The sequence below is a fragment of the Microcaecilia unicolor genome, chromosome 14, assembly GCF_901765095.1.
Source record: "Microcaecilia unicolor chromosome 14, aMicUni1.1, whole genome shotgun sequence".
Lineage (NCBI taxonomy): Eukaryota > Metazoa > Chordata > Amphibia > Gymnophiona > Siphonopidae > Microcaecilia > Microcaecilia unicolor.
This window is the reverse complement of record NC_044044.1, coordinates 12,787,903-12,806,577: the sequence shown is the minus strand read 5'-3', so window position 1 is coordinate 12,806,577 and position 18,675 is coordinate 12,787,903. Positions and strand designations below refer to the sequence as shown.

The window sequence follows — 18,675 nt, the reverse complement described above, 5'->3', positions numbered from 1 at the left end:
AGAATCGTCATCGCTGCCCACCCGAAGTACCTTGGCTGGCCCTGCCAGCTGCAGGCAACGCGGCTCCTTCCTCTGCCCAGCATTGCCTGTCCCTGCGGCTGCTTTCCTCAGGTCGCACATGCTCAGTCTCAAAACTGAGCATGCTCGGCCTGAGGGCCCAGCAGCTGCTAGGCAGGCAATGCAAGGGGGGCCTGGCGCCCGAGTTTTCTCTCTCCTGCTCTTGTCTGAACGCGATCACCCAGGTCCCGTCTGGAGCAGGAGAGAGAGAGACCTCTGCACTGGGCCCCCCCCCCCCCCCCCTGGAGGCCTGGGCCCGGGGAATTTTGTCCCCTACTGCCTCCCCCTCTCGGTGGCTACGACTTGTTCCATTTATTGTTTCTTCTTCTTCATCTTTCTTTTCATTCTTGTTCTCTCTTTTCCACTTTCTCTTTCCTCTTGCTTTCCATCACCCCATAGGAAGAATGTGTTTCTACCCTTACTGGGTTTTTTTTTCCCCAGTCTTTGTATTTAATAGGTACTAATCTCTCCCTCTCTCTCTTCTCTCTGTTTGTCTCTCCCTGTGTGGGTGTGCGAATCGCTCATGTTCTCGGTTTCTCATTTTCTCTACGTGTATGTGTGTGTCTCTGTCTCAGATTAATGATGAACGAGTAAGGACGCCTGTATTTGATCAGATTCCTGGTGTCTCCATAACAACTAGCGGCATCTACACCGTTGTGGAGACAAACTTTGGACTGGTGGTGAAGTTTGATGGCAATCACCACCTGGAAATTCAACTGCCTGGATCTTACTACAATAAGGTAAGAGGGTGGAGGCCAAAGGCTGAGCGATGCTTCATACAGTGAGCCTGGTGCCTGCAACAGGAGGGGAATCTGAGACAGCAGGTGGCACAGCTCTGCGCTCTCAGCACTGGGACACACACTTAGATTGAAGCCTGGGAAGCAGTGAGCAAAGTGCTGATGATCTCTCACTGTTATTCACTGCAGGTCTGTGGCATGTGTGGCAACTTCAATGGAAATATCACAGATGAGCTGCTAATGCCCAATGGCCACTTGGCACGGAATGTCACCGAGTTTGGCAACAGCTGGAAAGCAGAAGGTGACAGTGACCCTGGGTAAGGAACTACAAGTCAACCAGGGGCGTAGCCAGACTTCGGCGGGAGGGGGGTCCAGAGCCCGAGGTGAGGGGGCACATTTTAGCCCCCCCCCCCAACAACTTTGACCCCCCCCCCCCTGCCGACGACCCTCTCACCCCCCCTCCCGCTGCCAACCCTTCCCCGCCGTCTCCTACCTTTGCTGGCGGGGGACCCCAACCCCCGCCAGCCGAGGTTCTCTTCTTTCTTCGTTCTGTTTCTGAGTCTGACATCCTGCACGTTGTACACGCAGGACGTCAGACTCACAGAAACAGAACGAAGCCTTGCGATCTGCAGGGCTTCATTCTGGTTTCTGTGAGTCTAACGTCCTGCACATTGTACGTGCAGGACGTCAGACTCAGAAACAGAACGAAGGAAGAAGAGGACCTCGGCTGGCGGGGGTTAGAGTCCCCCGCCAGCAAAGGTAGGCGACGGCGACAGCGGGTTGATGGTGGGAGGGGGGGGGTCGAAGGTCATCGGCAGGGGGGGTCCAGGGCCAAATCGACGGGGGCCCAGGCCCCCATGGCCCCACGTAGCTATGCCCCTGAAGTCAACTATACCATGTAACTTTGCAAGTCAGTCCCCAGCTTCAATTATGCCACCTTCATGAGTACATTGTCTCACCTTTTATGAAAGGAAGTTTGACGCAAAGTGGTTTGCAACAACCAAAATATTACAATAATCAATATATTGTAGTAAAGGGTCATGGATTGATACACTGCCTTTCTGTGGTACAGCAAAGCAGTTTACATGTATTACATGCAGGTACTTTCTCTGTTCCTAGTGCGCTCACAATCTAAGTTTTATACCTGGGGCAATGGAGGTTTAAGTGATTTTGCCCAGTCACAGGGAGCTGCAGTGGGAATCACACCTAGTTCCCCAGGTTCTCAGTCCACTGCACTAACCATCCACTCTGAAGTCATAAATACAATACAGTAATACATGATAAACTAGGACTAGGGGGCATGCGATGAAGCTACAATGTGGTAAATTTAAAACGAATCGGAGAAACTTTTTATTCATTCAACGTGTAATTAAACTCTGGAATTCGTTGCCAGAGAATGTAGTAAAGGCGGTTAGCTTAACAGGGTTTAAAAAAAAGGGTTTGGCTGGCTTCCTAAAGAAAAAGGCCATAGACCATTATTAAATGGACTTAGGGAAAATCCACTCTTTCGGGGATAAGCAGTATAGAATGTTTTGTACTTTTTTGGGATCTTGCCAGGTATTTGTGACCTGGATTGGCCACTGTTGGAAACAGGATGCTGGGCTTGATGGACCTTTGGTCTTTCCCAGTATGGCAGTACTTATGTACTTATGTAACTACTAAATTCATCTGCTCGAAATGGAGGTGGTGCCTGCCTGCCTGTGGATTCTCAGGGCCCAGTGGGGTACCAAGTATCTTGGGATTGCTGGGGTAATTATGGAAGACCCTTGGTTACCCAGGAAAGGAATGTATGTGTTTGGTCACCTCTGCTTTGTCCCCCCCCCCCCTTTCACTCCTCACAGCTGCCAACCAGATCAGCGCGAGGACCTGAACCCCAAGTGCACTCGTGATGAGGAAGCTCACATGCGCCAGCTGTGTGAGGTGATGTTGTCACAGACCTACCAGCCTTGCCATGTCGCCGTCCCACCTGCGGCCTTTGTGGATAACTGCGTGTTTGACATGTGTGAATACAGCGGCATGATCACCACCCTTTGTGACAATATCCAGTCCTATGTAGAGGCCTGCAAAAGCCAGGGTGTGGACATCCGATGGCGTAACCAGACCTTCTGCCGTAAGTGCATTGTGGGACTTGCAGAACTGATCTCAGTGGGCAGGATTATTATTATTAGCATTTGTATAGCGCTACCAGATGCACGCAGCGCTGAACACATGACACAAAGAGATAGTCCCTGCTCAAAAGGATCAGGCAATACAAATCCCACACACCTTTGGGGGATGTAAGTTCAAAACTAGAACTGGCCAAAAATCTCCAGCCTGGAATTGGGTAACTTGGTATCTCTGAGAGCAGTTCTAGCTTCTACTGTTTGCAGTACACGCTTCCTCTTGCACTGACATGGCTGAAAGCTTTTCCATCTCTACTTTACTGAAGGAAAACCCCATTGTAGTCACACCTCGGAGTGACGGTGTTCACTTAAATCTTCCATTGATGGAGATTCCAAATGTGTTGGTCAGTGTGAACCTCCTAGTAGACAGTAACACGGTAACGATTACCGTGGTAATATCGCGGTTACTGCAGTAATACTGCGGTTACTATGGTAATACCGCAGTTACTGTAGTAATTACCACGGTAATGGGGACTTAAAAATTTTTTGCGGTACTACCGTGGTAACAGTATGAACTTATGTGGTACTGCTATTGCTTTATCCCCGTGGTAATGGGGTTAAAGTTCTTGCTGCCCCCCCCCCCCACCAGCCTACGTCAAAGCCCCCTGATGGTCTAGTGTCATCTTTGGGGCAGGAAAGTAGCCCAATTTTTCCTGCCTACCGCCGTTGCTGTGCCCAATAATGGCTGCCTCTTCAAAATGGCTGCCGAGACTTTGAAGTCTCGTCAGTCATTTTGAAGAAGCAGTGATATTTGTCAGAGCAGCAGCAGTGGACAGGAAAGAGTGGACTTCTTTCCTGCCCCAAAGAGGAGCTTCATTTGCCCAACATGATAGAAACTCAGTAGGGATTCCCTCCCCTATGTTGGCTGCTGCTTGAAACATGCTTCACAGCTGCTCTGCATACTATGACTCCTTTTCTCTCCTAAAGGTCTTACTACTCAGTCATCCTGCAAGGACTGCAGGACATGCCCAGCTCATAGACAGTCGGCTCTACCATTAGCATTAGGGGTTTACAGGCAGGGAAATAATGGGACTGGGAGATACCATTTTACCAATATTGGCAAGTAGTGTTTACGAGTAACAGTAACCATTAATTTTGAAAATACTTATGAAAAAATGGAGGAAAAAAGCCTTAGATGTACAGTCACACTTAGTGACTTCACTTCAGTAACTTCATTGGCATATCAGCCCCCGCATTCAAAATATCTCAATACATTTCAAGTAAAAAAAAAAATACTTATTTTCACTGGAAACTATTTTGCATACAGTCCAACTGTTGTTTATGTTGTTGTTGTTATGATTTGTTATTTAAATATTCATCACTCCTTCAAAGTTCTTTGTATTAGATACCACTTTACCACTGTTCCCTCTAAGCTGAGCGGGACTCCTCCAACTGCACTGCTGCCAGTAGGGGGTGTCGGTTCAATATTGTGTTTTCAATTGCTAGAAACAGGCAGGTTTCTTGGAGTCCTGCAGAGCTCGTCTGTTCTTCATTATTGAAAATGTGATCGTGAAACAGCACCTCCCACTGGCAGGAATGTATGTGGAGGACTCCTGCTCAGCTTAGAGGGAACAGTGCACTTTACCCTAACTTTTAATTAAAAACATTGGGCCGGATTCAGTACATGGCACCCAAAGTTAGGCGCTGTTTAGATCTGCGCTAAGCGCCAATTCTACAAAGGTTGCTTAGCGCTAAGAAACTCTTATAGAATAGCACTTAGGGCGGATTCTCATGCGAGGACTTATGCCTGCTAAAACTTGGTGTAAATCATCACATGCAAATCCAAGTATTCTCTAACATCGCATCTAATTTCTGGGAGCGCCTCTGGCCCGCCCCTGCCCCTCCCATGGCCACAACCCATTTTGAGTTGTGCACTATTATATATTTAGATTTTGCTCACACCTTTTTCAATAGTAGCTCAAGGTGAGTTACATTCAGGTACTCTGGATATTTCTCTGTCCCAGGAGGGCTGACAATCTAAGTTTGTACCTGAGGCAATGGGAGGGTTAAGTGACTTGCCAAGATCACAGGGAGCAGCAGTGGGATTTGAACCGGCCACCTCTGGATTGCAAGACCGATGCTCTAACCACTAGGCCACTCCTCCACTCCACTATGAAATTTATGGACGGACGTTATAGAATGGCGACTAGGGCAGATGTGTGCACAAATCCAAAGTGGCGCCAATGACTGATTAAGCAGTGGCGTAACCATGGGTGGGCCAGGGCCCACCCACTTAGCACTCAGGCCCACCCAACACTAGCAGGTGTTTAGCAGTAGCTGGTGGAGATCCCAAGCTCCGCCAGCTGAAGACTTCTCCCTGATGGTAACAAAAAACGCGACTCTCCACAATATCGGCACCTGTGCACGCTCAGTTTTCAGCGTAGGTCTGCTGCAGACTGCCAAGATGGAAAAAGCATTTTCCCACCAGCTGAGATATTTATTTTGGTGGTGAGTTTGGGGGGGGGGGGGGGGGAGGAGACCACCCAATTCTTGCCTAGGCCCGCCCAAAATCTATTGTCTGGCTACAGCCCTGTTGTTAAGTCATTAATTTGTGCGCGCATGATTTTGGATGACCTATACAGAATCCTTGGGACTCTGTTCAATACAACTCAGCATGTTATTGAAGAGGTTAATAAGTATTTTGATTTTATTCATTTTTTTCCCTTCCTCAGCTCTTCCTTGTCCGCCTAACAGCCACTACTCCGAGTGTTCCTCTCCCTGCCCAGCCACCTGCACGAACATCTATGCCTCAGCCAGCTGCGAGAGCCGCACAACATGTGTAGAAGGCTGCATGTGCGACCGGGGCTTTGTGCTCAGTGATGACCAGTGTGTGCCCATGAGCCGCTGCGGCTGCCTGGTGAACAAGAATGAGTACCACAATGTAAGAGGGGTGTGGTTGTGTGTGTATCCAAGGACACATAGGGCCTGATATTCAGACCATGGGAGTTAACCGGGCTGACTCCCGCGGTTGGCACGAGCCTGGATATTCATTGCCAGGTCTTCCATAGTGTTTTTTGACTGGTTTCATCTTAACTGGACAAGCTGATATTCAGCTCTGGCCGGTTAACTTGAAACTGGCCAAAATAGGTATCGTGGCTGCCTAATTTGGTCGCCAGACTTAGCTGGCGATGTGCTAAATATCGGCAGGTAGCCAGTTATATTGTGCGATTTAACCACTTATCCAAGGCCACCGAGAGACACAGCTGGGCCTGGGGCAGAACCGGACTGCCGCAAGCTGCCCCCCCCCCCCCCACTGGCATTGCCAATCCCGCCCGCCCCCTTACCTTTCTGTCTTTGCCTCCAAAGGGGGGACCGGTGCTGGCAAGCCGCTTCCTGCATGCCTGCTCCCATGGTCTGTCCTCTCCTGCTCGTGCCAGGAGACAGGACCCGGATGATTGCATTAACGCGATATCACACTAATGCAATCATTCAGGTCCTAGGCGACATGCAGGAGCAGGGGAGGACAGACCCAGAAGTAGGCAACAAGAAGCAGCTTGCTGGCACCGGGCCCGGGCCCCCCCCCCCCCCCTTGGAGGCCTGGCCCGGGGAATTTTGCCCCTCCTGACCCCACCTCTCGGCAGCCCTGCAGTTATCTGCTAAGCACTAACCGGCAATATTCAGTCTGCCGCGTTGCCTTCCAAGTGGCTGATTTTCCCCGCCGGCCGCACATGCGCAACCTGAGAGAAAAAGCAGCCACAGGGACAGGCCATGTGGCAGAGAGAAGAAGAACAGCACTGGAGGAAGACTCTTCTGCTGGCGGGGCCTTGGGATCCCCACCAGCCAAGGTATTACAGTTGTGGCGGGCGGCGGCAGCGACAATTCTTTGGGGGGGGGGGGTGGCAGTGGCTCTGCTCCGGGCCCGGCTTAGTCTCTCGGCAGCCCTGGTGGGAAGACCTTGGTAGCTCAACTTGTAATAATCAATTGGGGCTAATACTAATTGATGTAATATAATTCTGAAGTCTCTTCAATCTACATACGACTTCAGCCTTCAAAGTAATTTTAATTTAAAGAATAGTTTAATAACATTGATTTTAGTGATATGATATGTGGATGACTGCATGTTTTCTCTTTACCCTTCAGGTAGGGGATACTTGGCTAACAAAGAACTGTAAAACTCGGTGTACGTGTGCGGTAGGCGGCAAGGATCTCTGCGAGTCATTTGAGTGCAGCAAGGGCTCCACCTGTGGCGTGAAGGACGGGACCAATTACTGCAAACCTCAGAGTGAGTACAGGACCTGGGGTAGCCAGTCTCTGCAATTTACAATGATCACTTGGGGGAATCAAGGGAAAGAGAAGAGCAGGGAAGCTTGGTGAGATGGGACTTCCTCGTTATTAGTATGAAACTGTCCAAGAGAAAACCAGTCCACTCCCACAAGACCAGCAACAGGAGCTAAAACACAAAGGGTGGGAATGGCCACAGAAATGCTGAACCAGGATGAATAAATAGAGCCTTTATTATAAAAGGTGAAGAACAGGCAAGGAGGGTGCGGAGTGGTGTATAGTCAGTCACCCAAAGTATTAAAGGCTTGGGAGAAGAGGCAGGTTTCCATCTGCTTCCTGAAGTAGAGGTAGACATAGACCTTCTGAGAGTAAATATTGCCCAGATAGGACAGGGGGGGGGGGGGGGGGGGAAGGGTGGAGGGTAAATTCTTGATGTATCCCAGAAATGATAGCTCAGTTGGGAGCAGGAGGTTCTTGAGATGACCTAATAATATTGATCCCAGGCATTGGAGCCGACTCTGTGAGTGCTTGAGCACCCTCAATATTGAGAAAATTCCTTGTTTGTGTCCAGGGAGGGGTTATTTCCATTGGGCTTAGCACCCCCAATAATTTTGAAAAGTTGATTCCTATGAACCCAGGTGATATCCGGCTACAGCCACTGAATATCTGGGTCTTGAGCAGGACATGGGAATTAGCTGGGTACTGCCGCTACTCAACGCCGGTACCCAAATAACTAAACAGACATAGTTAGGACTGCTTTTTATGATTAGTTATTTGGACACTGGCACTGAATATTGGCAGTGACCTGATAACTTTGAGGTCCACCCCCAAGACCACCTTGCCACTAACTGGATAGTGCAGTGGTGGTGAGACATAGGGTCCAATACTGAGACCACAGGAGGAAGCCTGGCTAATCCTCATGGTCAGTGGAAAACCCAGAAATTCAATGCCGGGGCCATATCCAGTGGCTGGCATTGAATTTCCGGGAGGGGGGGCGGGGGGGGGGGATTGCCTACTAAAACATAGCCGGTCAAGCCGATATTCATTGGCTGACCAGTTAAGTTAGAGTGGTCAAAGATAGACCCCTGTCAATAGCAGGTCTATCTGGACACCAAACTTAGCTGGTCAGACGATGAATATTGGCGCTAACCGGCTATGTCAAGCGACATAGCCGGCGACTGGGCTAGTTAATATTCAGCTGAGATAGCCGGCTATTTCATGCTGAATGTTAGCGCGTAGCCAGCTTTAGGCTATTTAATCGGCCAGGATCTGTTCGTGGCCAGTTAAATAGTTTTAAATATCAGCCGGATAATGTTCAGCAGCACCATCTGAGGTTAAAGGCCCTGAATATTATGTTCTGACCTGGTCAGCGCTTTGTAACAGGGTAGGAGTCTCTTCTGCCCAGTTAAATAACACTGAATATCGACTCCATCGTTATTATAGTGCTACCTTGTAAGTGGTATATCCCTGTCCCAAAGCGGGTACTCGAAGCAGTGGGAGATAATGACTTGCCCAAAGTCACAAAGGGAGCGGTTTTAAAAAAGCGGCGCGTTTAGAGATAGGCGTCACTTACGCAACCAGCGCTTAAAGTGACATAGGGCCAGATTCAGTAAATGGTACCCAAAGTTCGGTGACGTTAAGATCAGAGCTAAGCGCCAATTCGATAAAGGTTACTTAGCGCTAAGCCACCTTTAGAGAAAAGCACTTAGAGTGGATTCCTGCACCCAACTATGGGCACGAGGACTTACTCCTGCTGTAAATCCTTTCAGTTGGGTGAAGAAATCCAAGTATTCTGTAACATGGCCCCTAACTTCTGGGAACGCACTTGACCCACCCATGCCCCTCCCATGGACATGCCCCCTTTTGAATTCTGTTCTCTGAAATTTAGGCACACACTATAGAATAGGGTGTAGGGTAGATGTGCCCTTAACTCATAATTAATGCCAATTAAGTGCCAATTAACTCTTAATCATTGTCGGCACCTGACTGATTAATCAGTTTCTGTGCGCATCTGGGATCCGTGACCCAATATGGACCAACTTTGAGTAACCTTTATAGAAGGCAAGAGATAGTGCCTAACCGCAAGGGAGGGCATATACATGGGCGGAGCATGAGTGTGTCTCCCAGATACGCGCATGGTTTATAGAAAACAAAAAACGAACACGCATCTCTGCATTAACCTCAGAACTACCTTTAGCTACCTGGTTAAAAGCACACACTCTTCAATGAGAGTAGGATGGAGATAGTGGCACCATACAGATGCGATGTGATTCTCCTGCTAAGTGGGGGATAACTTGCTGACTGACAGAACCACAGTATAACAGAGCAATGGAATAAAAACTAAGCACACAGAATGGCACCAGTGATTTATATTTATTTTTAAATTTTGTTGCATAATGTTCAGGTTGCTAGTTGATACATTCCAAAAATCACAGGCAGATTTATTGATAATAGTTATGTACAACACTTTTGCATGCATATGCCATTGTTAATTAATATAGTAATACGGAGGGGAGGGGGGAAGGTGGGGGGAGAAACAAAAGAAAAATTGATGATAGCAGTTTCGCTGTATTAATACAGGTTTGCAATGTTAACTGCCTGAGTTATCTTGTTTAACATGGAATTGTTTTATCTCTGCATTCATCAATAAAAAATTATTAAACCTAAAAAAAAAAAAAAAGCACACACTCTTGGTCTTAATTGTAACGTCATTCCCCTATGGGAAGAAACAGGTGCAGGTAGACCTGAGCTGTGCTGGGGATAGACCCTCTAAATGGCCACGGAGTAACCCCGGGTGGGTGTCTAGGCGTTTTGTGACACCCTATGTTCTATGTAACAATATTTACCTTTGTTTTCATTGTAACAAATTTTGGTTAATTGAGTTTCAGTGTCCAGTTGTTCTCCTTGGATTTGTCATCCGCTTAGAACTACAAGGTTAAGCGGACTATAAATTACAAAATGAAATTAAAACTAAGTACACCAACTTATGTCTACCAGTCACATGACAAAGGAGGGTGTGCCTACCCATGGATGCAGCGGAACCAACCTTACACTAGTGTTCTATAATGGAATCTTGGCACCGAGATGTCATTATTTATTTATTTATTTATTTTATTTCTTTGTTTGTTACATTTGTAGCCCACATTTCCCCACCTATTTGTAGGCTCAATGTGGCTTACATAGTACTGGAGAGGCGTTTGCTGACACCGGTGTGAACAAATACAAAGTGATGTTGCGATACGCAAAGTTTGTGTGGCACAGCCACATTAGGGAATTGTACAGTGAAAGAGTTGTGGTATGTCCATTACGTACTTTAGTTTTGTTGTGTTGCAGAGATCAGGCATTTAAGTTAGAAATAGTGCTAAGCATATGGCATTGGGGCACCTAGACAGAGGCACCAATTTTTTAGAACCGCCTTTAAAAAGTGTTAGTGACAGAGACAGGAGACAGGAGACAGGATTTGAACCCTGGCTGGAAATGGAAAGTCCTAGATGAACTACTACTACTACTTGACATTTCTAAAGCGCTACCAGGGTTACGCAGCGCTGTACAATTTAACATAGAAGGACCGTCCCTGCTCAAGGAGCTTACAATCTAAGACAATCTAAAAGACAGGTGTACAATCTAAAACAAGTATAGAGTATAGAGTCCGTCTGATAGGAATACTATAATTCACAAAGGTTAGGTGCCGAAAGCAGCATTGAAGAGGTGAGTTTTAAGCAGAGATTTGAAAATGGGTAGGGAGGGGGCTTGGCATAGGGGTTGAGGAAGATTGTTCCATGCAAAGGGTGAGGCAAGGCAGAATGAGCGGAGCCTGGAGTTGGCAGTGGTGGAGAAGGGAACTGAGAGGAGGGATTTGTCCTGTGAGCGGAGGTTACGGGTGGGAACGTAGGGGGAGTTGAGGGAGGAAAGGTAGTGAGGAGCCGCAGACCGGGTTCATTTGTAGGTAAGGAGGAGAATCTTGAATTGTATGCGGTATCTGATCGGAAGCCAGTGAAGTGACTTGAGGAGAGGGGTGATGTGAGTATATCGGTTCTGGCGGAAAGGTTCTGAAAGGCAACTCGGGGTTGATGTAACTCAGATAGGACAAGATCACAACCAATATGATTTTCACCCACTCGCTGAGAATCTTGTCCCAACCAATATGATGATTTTCACCCACTCGCTGAGAATCTAACACACTTCACCTGCAGAGGGAGGAATGTTGGCTGACTGGCTCGACTCTCACACAACAGCCAGTGATTCCCCATTATAACCCTCGCCCTCTTGTCCCTTTGCTCCCTTTCTGTGGTTACAGAGTATGACAAGTGCACAGTTTCTGGCGATCCACATTACCGAACTTTTGATGGCTTCGTCCACCATTATCAGGGCAAGCATACCTACACCCTGGTGACCACCCACAGCCTGCCAGAGTCTCTGCCACCACTGACTGTCGTTGGCAAGAACAAGCAGCGATTCCTCTTCAGCAGAGTCTCCCTCCTGAAGGAAGTCTACGTGGATGTCTACGGACAATCAGTCCAGCTGCTACCCAACCGAAAGCTGGTGGTGAGTGTGACTTAAATGTAGACAGATAAGCAGAAGCGTCCCCCAAGCGACCAGGGTATTTATTAATAGTCAATCAACTTTGTACAATAACAAAAGTGACTCGACACAGTCCTGTGTTTCGGCGCCACATGTGCCTGCCTCAGGAGTCAAATAACCTCAGTCAAAGTTGAGTAGACAAAAACAAAGCATCAAAAGAATACTGTAGGCTAAAATCTGGACTGTGGACAGCAGCAAACCACACACAGTGTAAAATAATGAATCTTGAGACTCGCTATTTCACACTGTGTGTGGCTGCCAGGGAGGCCAAGAAGGAGGGGGGGGGAGCAAGGGGGACAAAATTCTCTGGGCCTGGCCTCCAAGGGGGGGGGGGGGGACAGGCTCGGGTCTGGTGCCAGCAAGCTTTTTCCTGCCTGGGTCTGTCCTCCTCTGCTCCTGCGTGCCGCCCAGGACCCAGATGATTACATTAACGCGATATTGCGTTAATGCAATCATCCAGACTCCCTGCATGGACAGGAGAAGCACAGGAAAGAAGAGGACAGGACGAGGGAGCAGACGGAAAGGTGCAGTGCAGCTGCCCAAGTGTGGGGGAGTGGGGTTGCGGTGTGGCGGCCTAGGTGGGGGGTGTGGGTGTGTGTGTGCACGTGTACATGCGTGCGCGTGCATCGGTCCAGTCCTGCCCTGGGCCCGGTTGCGTCTCTCAGCGACCCTCGTGGTTGCTGCTCACATTCCAGATTTTAGCCTACGGCGTTCTTTTGATGCTGGTTTTATTTTTTATTGAAAACTAGGAAAAAATGCCTGTTTCTGAGTGCAATGAAACGGGCGCTCGCAAGGGGCACCCTCCCTCCGTCCCTCCGAGCTACTTGCCTTGTTCGGGTTCGCGTTCGCCTCGCGTTTCGGCCCTCGAGTGTTATAGCTCCGCCCTCGACGTCATGACGTTTTGACGCGAGGGCGGTGCAGACACTCCAGGGCACACCGGATATCTCGGGCGCCTCAACTTCCGTGGAGGCTTCAGAACGTTGGGGTTGCCTTTTATATAGAGAGATTATAATATTACAACTTAATATAAAATACCAAGAAACTGCTAGCATAATTATCAATACAAAAGAAATAAACCCTCATTATTAGCGCCATGCCCACATTATGAGGAAGATCATTAACAATTCAGCAAGTAAAAATGAAAATGAAAAATTAAGGAGAGTGCATAGTCTACTTTTCATACTGTTTGTTTTTTTTTAATCCAGAAATGTTATTAAATTTTCTTAAACAAATATGCAAATAACAATACAATGTAGAAAGTACAATCTACATATTGTGCATAGGAAAGAATATAGTAGCATAGCGAGTTTGAGTCTATCATTGCAGGGTGTGGATATAGTCTTTGAGAGGTTGTAACGGGTCCGAAAATCAGGAGGCGAAAGACAAATTGGTTCCAAAACAAAACAGCTTTTATTGCTAGCAATTCACACAGCACCGAGTACAATCTCAGAATACTGTGTGTCGAGCGTCATCTGACACTCGTTCTTATACAGATTACTGGTCATGCGCATAAAACGCATCATACGTCACACACACACATGCGCAGTACAGGCACATGCGCAATACATTAGTAGTTCTGTAGTTCTCACAGAGAAAAGATACGTCAGTTTCATAGCTTTCATAGAAATTGTTACTTTGCAAGAAATGTAACTTATTGCAGTGTTCCAGCACATCTACACAATACAGCCTCTATGCATGGATCACGAGACTGTGCTGGCAGAGCCAGCTGCCTTCCATACAACCCTAAATTGCTGACTACTACAATGTGTTATCTAGCTGCTGGTTAACAAATACATACTACTAGTAAAAGTCTAAACTGCACGGGTTTAGGTCTTAGTCTAGGCTCATTATATGTAAGGCACAAAAGGTCCAGTGCATTAATAAAGTATGGCTAAAAGGCCAAAAGCAGAGGTAGAGTCCATAAGTATAAGTCCATCAGTAAGCACAAAACATGAGGTTGTTCTGGTGGTCAGTAGTATTCGGGTAGTATCCGGTGGTCCACTCCTACAAGGTGACCATATAGGTTATTCTTGTTGATAGCTCCTGTTAGATGTGCAGAAGCTAATTCATACTTATAGTATAACAAGACAGTTTGCCACCAAAAATGCTCGTTTAGGTGAGCCGAATTTTTCCAGTTCGCTAATATCATTTGCTGACCTACAGTAATTAATATATCAAACAGAATACTACAGTGATCTGTTAAACAAATATCCGATGAACAGGACTTGAAAATTATCAGTGATAGATTAAGATTTATGTTGAGTTTGAAAATAGCACATGTTGTTTTCCATATTGATTGCCAAAAAGGCTTGATCTTCTCACATTCATATATCATATGTACTAATGATGCTGTTTTATTGATTATTGGATGCTTTGTTTTGTCTACTCTGACTTATGAACTTGGTTATTTGACTCATGAGGCAGGCGCCGAAATGCAGGATTACGTCGAGTCATTTTTGCTATTGTACAAAGTTGATTCATTATTAATAAATACCCTGAATTGGAACTACATTGGTCTGCTCCCATCTTTTTTTGTTTTTTTGTCTCATTTGGTGAGTGTGACCTACTCACCTCTTCAATTCTGTCATGGCTTTCAAACTTCCCTTGGAAGGGCCACAACGGTCTCTGTTGGCAGTGGGGTTGTTGATGACAGCTCATATCATGCTGGCCAACACAGTAACAGTGGGTGTGGGAATGGGAATGATGTCATTTATGACACGATCGGCTCAGTATAAAACCTCCTGTGACACGTGACCCGTGTAAACTATGTGTTACATTTTGAAGATGTTGGGGTAGATCAGTGGTTCCCAAACCTGGTCCTGGAGGCACCCCAGACAGTCAGGTTTTCAGGATATCCACAATGAATATTCATGAGATAGATTTGCATGCAGTGGAAGCAGTCGGAACTGTATGTGGCGAGTTAACCAGGCCCCCGCCTGAATATTGGCTGATGCCTGCTTAACTTCTGAGTCAGAGGGCATACCTGAATATTCAGTTATGGGAGCCAGGCATGCCTCAGCATTGAATTTTTGGGGTTAGGTCAGCCTGCGGCTGGGAGCAGCTTGCTAGGGTTACCATATTTGTTCCCCCCCCCCCAAAAGAGGACACATGCCCTGCCCTGCCCCCACCACACCCCGCCCCCTTTCACACCCTTGCACCGCCCCCTGTCACACACCCCGTGACCCCCCTCTACTCCCCTCCCCGTCACCCCTCTTCCCTTATTCTACTGCCCTGGTGGTCTAGTGACCTCTTTGGGGCAGGAAAGAGCCCCCTCTTTGCTGCCCGGAGCACTGCCCTGCATCCTGTTGCTGATCTCAGCGCCGATTCAAAATGGCTGCTGAGAGTTGAAGTCTCGTGAGGTCGCTTCAACTCTCAGCGGCCATTTTGAATCAGCACCAAGATCAACAACAGAATGCAGGGCAGTGCTCCAAGCAGGAAAGAGGGGGCTCTTTCCTGCCCCGAAGGCGGAAGATGTCACTAGACCACCAGGGCAGTAGAGTAATAAGTAAGGGGAGGGGAGGGCCGGGAGGCTAGCATAGGATGGCCCACCTGCCAGCCTGCCCATTTGTCCAGAAATCCGGACAAACGGGCAGATTGGCAAAACCCACCCGGTTGCCCGGACATGTCCTCAAAAAGAGGACATGTCTGGGTAAATCCCGACATATGGTAACCCTACAGCTTGCAAGCCACTTACTGCTGCAGGCTGAATATTGAGCCTGTTATTTTTAACACAGTGCTACTTTGTACCATGGGAGCTGTGGTATTGGCAAGACATCCACCAGTGACACATATGCTCATTTTTACTTGTTTGTACACAAGGAAGTTTGATAACAGGAGATGGCATGAGCCTATCTGGCCCATTATGTGGGCTGAAGCCAGTAGGTGGAGCATGTTGCCCTATCAGTTTCATTGTTTTGGGTGTACCAAGATGGTGGCAGATGCATTGGGGAGAATTAAAACCTCCTTGGGTGGAGTGGGTGGAGGCTGGCTTCAGCCTTGTGACATCATGCCTTCTCCAGTTATCAAACCTCCTTGGTTTGTATAGGCTGTGCTGTCACAAAGGATCAAATGGATACCTGATGTGTGGGCGATGCTTGTGATGCTGTAGCTGCCAAAAATATCTGGGTATTCAGCGCTGGTTTCCTGGATAGTGGCCAGTGCTGACTATCCAAATAGCAGCAATATTGCTTTCATGCTGTCCTAACTCTATCTGGATAGTTGTCTGATTAGTTATCTAAATATCGTCACTTACTGGATAACTTCCAGCTTTGCTTCTGCCCCCCCCCCCCCCCCCCATATTACTTGGATATCCCTGAGGTGGTCTGTAATGATTTCCAGGGGCACTGTTTAGATAGTGCTACTGAAAATCAATGGATGGCCCTGGTCAGTGGCACTGTGTTTGAATATCAGGTCTGTTATGGTATGTCGTGTCTGCTTCCTGTGTGCTGCCACAGTCACCCTTTCCTTTATTGTTATCTCCAGGTGAATGGCCAGAAGGTCACACCACCCTTCCAGCCCCATGAGGGGCTAAAGTTGTCCCAGAAAGCCAAGACCATTTATCTGGAAACTGACTTTGGCCTGTCTGTGAGCTTCGATGGCAAAGAGCACTCAGGTAGGTCTTGAGAAAGACATTACTGTGGTTCCTTTAAAGAGCATCTAGCATCTAAAAGCATCTACTTATTATATCTATAGCGCTACTAGACGTACGCAGTGCTGTACACTTCGAACATGAAGAGACAGTCCCTGCTCAACAGAGCTTACAATCTAGTCAGGACAGACAAACAGGACAAATAAGGGATAAGGACAAAGAGTAGCAAAATTCTGGAATCCCAAAGAGTACTACTACTACTTATCATTTCTATAGTGCTACTAGATGTACGCAGCACTGAACATGAAGAGACAGTCCCTGCTTGACAGAGCTTACAATCTAATTAGGACAGACAAACAGGACAAATAAGGGATAAGGGAATTACTAAGGTGGGAATGATAAAGTATGGGTACTGAACAAGTGAGTAAGGGTTAGGAGTTAAAAGCAGCTTTTCTATGCCCATTTGTTGGTCTTTCTTAGGCCCCTGGATCTCTGCTTTCTGTTTCTTGGGTCGATTATTTGATGCCACAAGCAAACAGAATATTATTTATTATACAAATTTAGGGGGGGGGGGCCCAACTGGTGTAAAATGATATCTCACCCAATAGAGACGTGACTGCAACACCTATCACATTTATAGTACAATACTTATCAAATCTCTGTGAGCTTTATAGACTATTTTTTCTACCTTTGGAAATGCTTCAAGAGGACAAAAATACCCTTCTCTCGGTCAATCATTCCCCTTCCACCAAGTTTAGTTCTGACACAGTGGAATAACTGGATTGCTGTTCACCCCTGCACAGGACGCCATTGTTAGCCAACTTGACAACTCATTTGGCTGTCAGGATACTGCACAAAGAAAGTGGCTGTTGAAGCTCAGGCTTTCATTTCCTAGCAGTTAACTTTGAGGAGGAATTCAGGATGCTTCAGGAATAGAACCTTCACCTGTCCCTCTGCCAGGAGACTACACCCCAGACAAGTTCTTCACCCTATGATTTTTTTCCTATCTCTCTCCCTCAGAAATTGTCTTGCCCAGCACATACCAGGCCCATGTCCGAGGCCTGTGTGGTAATTATGACGGCAATAAGAGGAATGATTATCAAAAGCCAGATGGGAATGTTGTCAACAGTCTCAATGCCTTTGGGGACAGCTGGCGAGTGAAAGGAAAGGGACGCTCAGTCCCAGAGATGGGCAGATCCAACAGCCGCTACAGGTGAGGAGGCAAAGAGGGCTGAAGGGTACAGTTCAATACAATAAAACATTTACCCCCTATTTCTAGAAAGTTGCAATCCAAATTTCTGACTAGTATGCAAATCTGCACATGCAACTTATATAATAAGGCCACTTATTTGCATAAGTCAGTTTAATAATGAGCTGCTAATTGGTATTAATGAGCAATAATAGACTATAGTAGGCAACAATTAGCAGTTACATGCATAATTGCCCTTCGTTGCTATTGCAAAAATTGTACGCTCAAATCCCAGAATGTATAACTTTAAGGGGACGTGGACCAGGGAGGGGCAGGTTAGGGTGGGTCAGTCAATTATTTATTTAAGAAATGTATACCCGCCTATCCCTTGGCAGTTTACATTAAAAAAAACACATAAAAATACAAAAACAGCAAACTAACCAAGCACTACATAAAACAAATCACCACAAACAGTTAATTGCCACAATATCATACTGAAGTCTCAAAGTTGGAGAATGCTTGAAAATGACGTACAACCACCTAAAATTCCGGAAATCACTAAAAACCTACCTGTTTAAAAAGTCATACCCTACCGGTCCAACTTAAATGCCTAATCTCTGCAACACAACCAAACTAAAGCACGTAATGGCCATAACACAACTTTTCCGTTCTCCGATTCCCTAATGTGGCTGTGCCACATGAACTTGATCTTACCACAACATCACCCTGTATTTGTTCACACTGGAGCCTGCAAAGGCCTCTCCGGTACTATGTAAGCCACATTGAGCCTACAGATAGGTGGGAAAATGTGGGATACAAATGTAACAAATAAATAAATAAATAAATAGATTCGTCTTAAGCACCTTCTTGAATTGCTGCAGAGATGGACAAAAATGAACATGGCCTGGCAGCTCATTCCATACTTTTGGACCAGCTACTAAAAAAGCATAGGCCACTGACTTTGCCCAATGAAAAGTAGGCCGTGCTGTCACACAGATCTTCCTCTCAGTAGCAGAACGCAAAACACATTAGGCAAATCAATTAGGCAAATCGGTTATAGAATATTAGCATTTATGCAATTGACTGGCTACAATTAGGCACGAAGACAAAAATAGTAGGGAAAGGATGACGGTCTACCAA

At 46.8% G+C, this 18,675-nt stretch overlaps 1 protein-coding gene across 1 annotated transcript in view; it reads left to right on the top strand.

Moving 5' to 3' along the window:
- LOC115458290 (zonadhesin-like) overlaps positions 1-18,675 on the top strand; it is a 162,617-nt gene that overhangs the window by 118,685 nt on the left and 25,257 nt on the right. The window contains exons 68-75 of the mRNA XM_030188153.1: positions 633-797; positions 984-1,111; positions 2,636-2,904; positions 5,629-5,837; positions 7,037-7,178; positions 11,475-11,722; positions 16,241-16,370; positions 17,367-17,559. Of these exons, the coding sequence (XP_030044013.1) occupies positions 633-797; positions 984-1,111; positions 2,636-2,904; positions 5,629-5,837; positions 7,037-7,178; positions 11,475-11,722; positions 16,241-16,370; positions 17,367-17,559 (1,484 nt within the window). The remainder of the gene's footprint in view (positions 1-632; positions 798-983; positions 1,112-2,635; positions 2,905-5,628; positions 5,838-7,036; positions 7,179-11,474; positions 11,723-16,240; positions 16,371-17,366; positions 17,560-18,675) is intronic.